The 5892-nt window shown below is 45.3% G+C and overlaps 1 protein-coding gene across 1 annotated transcript; it reads right to left on the reverse strand.

The window, feature by feature from the left end:
- Positions 1 to 844: 844 nt before the first annotated feature.
- Positions 845 to 4344, reverse strand: LOC123189621 (histidine protein methyltransferase 1 homolog). The gene is made up of 8 exons (XM_044602078.1): positions 4038 to 4344; positions 2989 to 3124; positions 2809 to 2871; positions 2613 to 2679; positions 2428 to 2528; positions 2054 to 2098; positions 1430 to 1885; positions 845 to 1311 (listed from the first exon to the last, which is right to left on the reverse strand). The coding sequence occupies exons 2-8, from the start codon at positions 3118 to 3120 to the stop codon at positions 1141 to 1143; spliced, it is 1035 nt and encodes a 344-aa protein (XP_044458013.1). The 5' UTR covers positions 3121 to 3124; positions 4038 to 4344; the 3' UTR covers positions 845 to 1140.
- Between the last annotated feature and the right edge of the window lie 1548 nt (positions 4345 to 5892).

A 5892-nucleotide genomic window follows, 5' to 3' on the forward strand; every position in this document is an offset into this window, starting at 1 on the left:
AGGCAAAGACCACTTTTTGTCAGGATAACTTGCAGTAGTTGTCTCTCTTCAAATTTGGCCGTTGTTGGATCCCTTACCCCCTATATTTGGAAAGAGGATCAAAGCCTCTATAAATAGGACTAGCCACCACAGTAGGGAGGGAGCATCTTGGATCTCGGACCATTCAGATCATCCCCAACCACACAAGCTCACCGAGCTCAAGGACACCTCTCCTCAGAAGGTTGTTCTTCTCTTGTACTCGTTCATCCTCAGCCCAAGAAGCAATCCACCACACCACACTGAAGTAGGGTATTACACCGCATCGATGACCGGAACCAATATAAGCCATGTGTCCTTTGTTCTGCGAGTTCGACGTGCTGAGCTTTGAAATTGTGATGAGAGCGTGAGCTAGGGGGAGGAGAGATCTTCGTGCGCACCACAGAGTTCGAACCTTAAGGGGTTTTGCCAAAACCTGAAATCTGGCAGAGTATTACCAAATTTGTTTTGTTCGCATATAAGAGTTCATGGCAAACACACGCAACACTTGCACTATCATACACTATACTGATACACAAACTCAAATCATTCATGAGAAGATCGGGTTTGTTGACATGAACTCAAATCATTGTACCGATTTATGGTGTAGCCAACAAATTTCCTTAGAAAAAAACAGATCTGACAGATCCCTAGCTTAATTATGCATGCGCATGACAAGTCTTTTGTTGAGGCTGTGCTTCCTTAAATCTGAACTACTAGTATAATAAAATATTTCATCCTTAAAGAAAGAACAAGCTCTCAAAACAAAGACACGACCAGCTCTACCAGATTTCAGCAAGACACGATTCAAGTAAGACCGACAAGCAAGTACAGTAACCATTTCCATTTGTACATATTGCTGATAGCGTGGTGTGATATGCCAGCACCATAGATTCGGTATGCAAAGCTCAATACAGTCACCTAGGAGATAGGAGATCTACAGAAGGGTTAAAATGCCAACACATTTGCAGGTTTAACAACTGAGGCCCATACTTGAACCTATCACCAAAGAATTAATCGAACTAAGCTTCGCGGTATGTACAGCGCTGCGAGTAGACAAATGAATTCTTTTTGTATACGAGGCCATGGCCGGGATCATCTTTTTCAGTCCCAACATTTGCCGGTTTACTTGAAAAAGAACTTCCATATCTCCCGGTCAGATATCTCAGTCAAGAAGTGACCACCAAGGACACCTTCCTCCTCCATCAAACTTTTAAGCTGCCTTGCGCCCCCGCTTGAACCAACCATGTTCTTCTTTGAAGCCACATACAAGACTCCATAAGGAGGGCGTAGGCACTGCAAGCGTAACATGCACAGTTAAATACTTGGAATAAGTAAATCGTACCGTGCTCCATCGGCTACATGCACAAGGTAACATATGACACATGAGAAGGTGATGATGGGAGGAACTGACCTTAGTGATAAGGGCATAGAGCTTCCTTAGAGAGTTCACCGCATTAGGGATCTCAGAAATCAAAATTACATCGTACCCTCCATCTGCTGGGTCGGTCTCGCTGGCCCTCTCCCATGCACGGCTGCCAGAAAGCTTCCTCGATCGCCTGGGGTCCTGACCAACTATACTGCTTCCGTCATGGCTACTGCAGCCATCCATAAAATCATCCTCAGAGAAGCTAAGGTTTGTTGGTTGTGCAGGTGGATGCACAACTGAGAGAATTGTGGGGAGCTCATCCCACTCCCCGGCATAGAAATGGACAACGGGAGCTAACAACTGTCTGGATGGTGTAACCGGGCTCTCTGATGGTCTGTTCTGCCTGTCCCGAGCCTGCTCAAGATTCGCAAGCACATTGGGCATTGTTCTGCATCTTATGGTTTCTGCATTTGTGTCCTGGAAGTGAACTATAGATGCACCCTGTAGTGGCATTTAAGCAAGAAATCAATACACCAGTACATCACTTGAAGTATGACAAGAGAAGGTACAAACATGCATTTCCAAAATTGAAGGGAACCGTAAATTTATTATCAAAACAATAAGTTAATAATTTAGATAAACACCATAAACCATGGAGAGATGACACACCTTCAAGCAGGCAAAAATCCCAGCAAGGCCAGATCCACATCCAAGCTGCACAAATTGCCAAAATAAATTAATGATTCATGAAAGCATTAAGAATAAAAAAAAATGGTACAGGCTGAGAGTCCTGTATGAAAATATATGAGTGCTAGGGTAGTATAGTTGACAGTGAATTTAGCAGCTCCTTTGAGTACATAGATATCAAGCCCAAAATAACTTTTCCCTAAAAAACGGAATAACCTAAGCACCTAACACTAGTCTTATGCAGGATACCAGACTGTGTGGCACACATTCTGCTTCTATGGAAGCAAAATCAGGAACAGACACCTAGTAAGAAAGCAGAGCACCATTTAGATGAAATCTGTAGAATGGGAAATTACCTCTAGAACTCGCTTGCCCCTGAAGCTCAGCTGCCCATCACGGATCTCATTCTTAATAATATTCACAATAGTGATGGAACTCTCCCAATATTTGAGACTACCTGAGAAAAGAAACACAATGATGAATAAGCTTTCCATTTTAAAATACAAAGGAGGAAATATTGCATATGTAGTGGCCAACTTACCATCATGCTTTGATGATGCTACTTCAGAAGGGGAAAAGGCTATCATATCTGCTACACTGACCTTCCCCTGAACCAAAAGAAGAAGCCATGCATTGAAATTTAGAATCAATAATTTAAAAGTTCGAGCAATTACTAGCGGAACGACACAAAATTTAGTGCCAGCCGGAATATTAGGAAATTTGCATGAGCTATTCACCTTGAAAACATCAAGACCTTGGACATCGACCTTCTCTCCAGCATATTTGTAAGGATGAGCACTCTGAAAAAATTCAAGACATACTTTATTTTACCAATCAACAGTTCAGAACGCCCTTTGTAAAACAAAAATAGTATAGCCATTTGGGGTTTCATGTATGAATGATCAAACAAGTATTACCTTTGAAGGGATTAGTTCAACAGCTGGTGATGGTAGATGCAGATCCCTCTCTGATATAATCGGCACACAACTAGTGGCCTTGCTTGGAAGCAAGCCAGGGAAACACTGAACAAGAAGCGATGGTGCCTTCATTGCACTGTAGAACAAAAATTGAAATTAAGTTATGCCTTGACAGAAGAATAGACAGTTGGCTACATCAGAACGAAAATCATGTGAAAAACCATAACTCATTATGTTCTACAAAAAGGAAGCCCCATCCATGTACTAACTAATGGATTGAGATCTTTCGGGCTCCAAACTATTCAAGGACCACCTATATCCCTACCCTCAAATGAGAAAGATAAACCAACAAAATGCAACTTCCTTTATTCTGCAACCAAGTTTCCACACCTTTCTTCAGAGATGCAAACCTAAGCTTTGAAGTGTGAGACTTCCAAATACTTAAAAGTGTCCCCCAAATGTCCAGTGTGGGCAGAACACACATGCTTATAGAAAAAAATAATCTGGAAATCGACTTCCTGTGCAAATCTGTCACCTTCACGAAACTCTAGTGTGGACCATGGCAGAACGCCGGGACAAAGAAGCCGCCCACAAGGGTGGACTGCAAGTACGAAATCAATAACAGCGACCCACGCTAGCTCCCTCTGCGCCACTTCTTCGTCCAGAATTGAGATTTTGTACTGCAACAGCAGAACTAAATCTATCCAGATTCAGCTTCCGGGGACAGCAAGATTACCAATTACAGCTCAAGCACAGAGCCCTGACAGATCGCTAGACCCCTGAACCGCAGACGCAACCTGCAGAAATGCTTTGGCTAGCAATACCAAAACTACAATTTGTTTATGGCTAAAACGCACATCAGAGGAGAACACAGAGCTCCTCAACATCCAAATCCCCGAAACTGAAACCAACTAAGCGCACCGACATCTCACTGAATTTCCGTGGGATCACGGCGCGAGACGAGCAGAAGAAGAACAGCGACGGAATCCCCACGGGTCCTCCACGAAATTGAACTGAGAGGGGCGACCGAAGGGAGCAGCGGGGATTACCTCCTCGATCGGAGCGAGAGCGGGGGCACAAATCCTAGTAACGGCGGGGCGCGCTCTCCTCCGCCGGCCCTGAATCCGCGGTTTCTTCTCCAAGAATCGTCCGGGGATTTTCCCCACGGGAGGCGCCTTCGATCGGTTCCGAGGTCAGAAAGTCAAACCGCCACGTCTGGACTGGAGGAGGAAGAGCAGCTCGGTCTGGCCAGGGAAGGAGGCGCGTGCGGGCGGGGTATATATAGGCGGAGACCGGCGGCCAAATGGGGGAGAAACTTCGCCCCTGCTTCTGCCATGGCCGCCCGTGTACAGTCGTGGCGAGGGTAAAAGAAATAGTCAGTCAGTCCCCTCCCTTTCTCTCTCCGCCGCGGTGGCGTAATTACCAGGCTGCCCCTGGGACGGAGTATGGTGGACTGGTAGAGTAGAGTACGCCGCGGACCGCGGCGTGCGGGTTGGGGGTGTGAAGCCCGGGGTTCGCTTTTGGAAAAGCGGTCGCCCTTTTTTCCTCTGCTGCGGCATCTGGCGAAGCCGGCCGGCCACCGGCGCCTCGGGTCAACTGCCGTGGCTCGCCTGCGATAGTAGAGCATCTCAACGAATTTCATGACCTTGCGGATCGTAGAGGGGAAGGATCGAAATCACTGTTTTTGACCTTTAGTGGAAAAGTTTAGCACGAAATAGCGCTAGTTGAAAACTATCACACGGTCTGAAACTATTTCATGATATTGACCTTTTAGTGATTGGACGTAGCAAAAAGGTCAAATCATGAAATGTTTCATTTCATGCTAAACTTTTCACTAAACGTCAAAACAGTGGATTTGGGCTGAGGTGGGAAGCCGCGTCATGTGGATTTCAAAATGAGGTACCCAAATCGGCTTCTTCCCCTTCTCAGCTTCTCCATCGAAGCCGATTGCCAATCGTGTCGGAAGCTTACTGCTGCAGCTCCAGGCCACCGATGTTGTTACCCTTCTCGTCATCTCGGGCTCATGTCGTGCTGCACGCCGCCGTTCATTGTCGGCAGCTTGTTGCTTATATGCACACCACCACTACTGCTACTCTTCTTGTGCTCGTAGAATGATGTATCCGGACAACCCAATGTGACGATCACTGACGAGATGAACTGCTGAAAAGTGAACTATTGTCGAACAACCGAAGGACTAAAGAGCAAAGCAATGTATGTTTCAAATAAGAAGTTTTGTATTTTCGGTGATCTTGGAATTTTGATGTATTTTTATTATGTTTGAGATGCTTTGTACTTTCAATAAAGTTTAATGATATATACGAATCATTTTCGCCAAAAAAAAAGGATTATTGGCAATGCGTTATTCAAAGTCAAACAGCCGTTGGAGAGACTATCCCATTCCAGATCAGCATTTTTTTTGTTGCGCATTCCAGATCAGTAGCAACCAAGGGATAAAGTCATGGTTAGCTAGTTCGTCGCCTTTGTACCCGGATCTGGTCGTCTCCATGCAAGTGTGCAACATGCGCTCATTTTTTAGTGTTGCACGATCAATCGATGAGTCCGGCCAATAGAGTAACCCAAATTTATCTATGGTTGACATGCACAACTTTGCCTGTGGTTTAATACTCCATCGGCTGCTGAGGTACGTAAATAAAAGGTAAGCAGCCCACACGAACGCGAGCATTAAAGTAGTTCGTGTGGTGCTTGCACCAGCTGTGTACACATGGTTTCCCCGGCTTCTCCGGGCCGGGGGAAGATGAGTGCCGTTGAGTCGATGGCATGGTACAATGATATGACGGCGATTGTCTGTTGATTGCAGAGACAAGAACTTTGGATCATTAGAGCAGAGCATGAACAATGTGTCATTGGTTCTAAGAAAATTGCTACAACTTGGTTCTAGAAAAA

This window comes from Triticum aestivum, chromosome 2A (assembly GCF_018294505.1).
Source record: "Triticum aestivum cultivar Chinese Spring chromosome 2A, IWGSC CS RefSeq v2.1, whole genome shotgun sequence".
NCBI lineage: Eukaryota > Viridiplantae > Streptophyta > Magnoliopsida > Poales > Poaceae > Triticum > Triticum aestivum.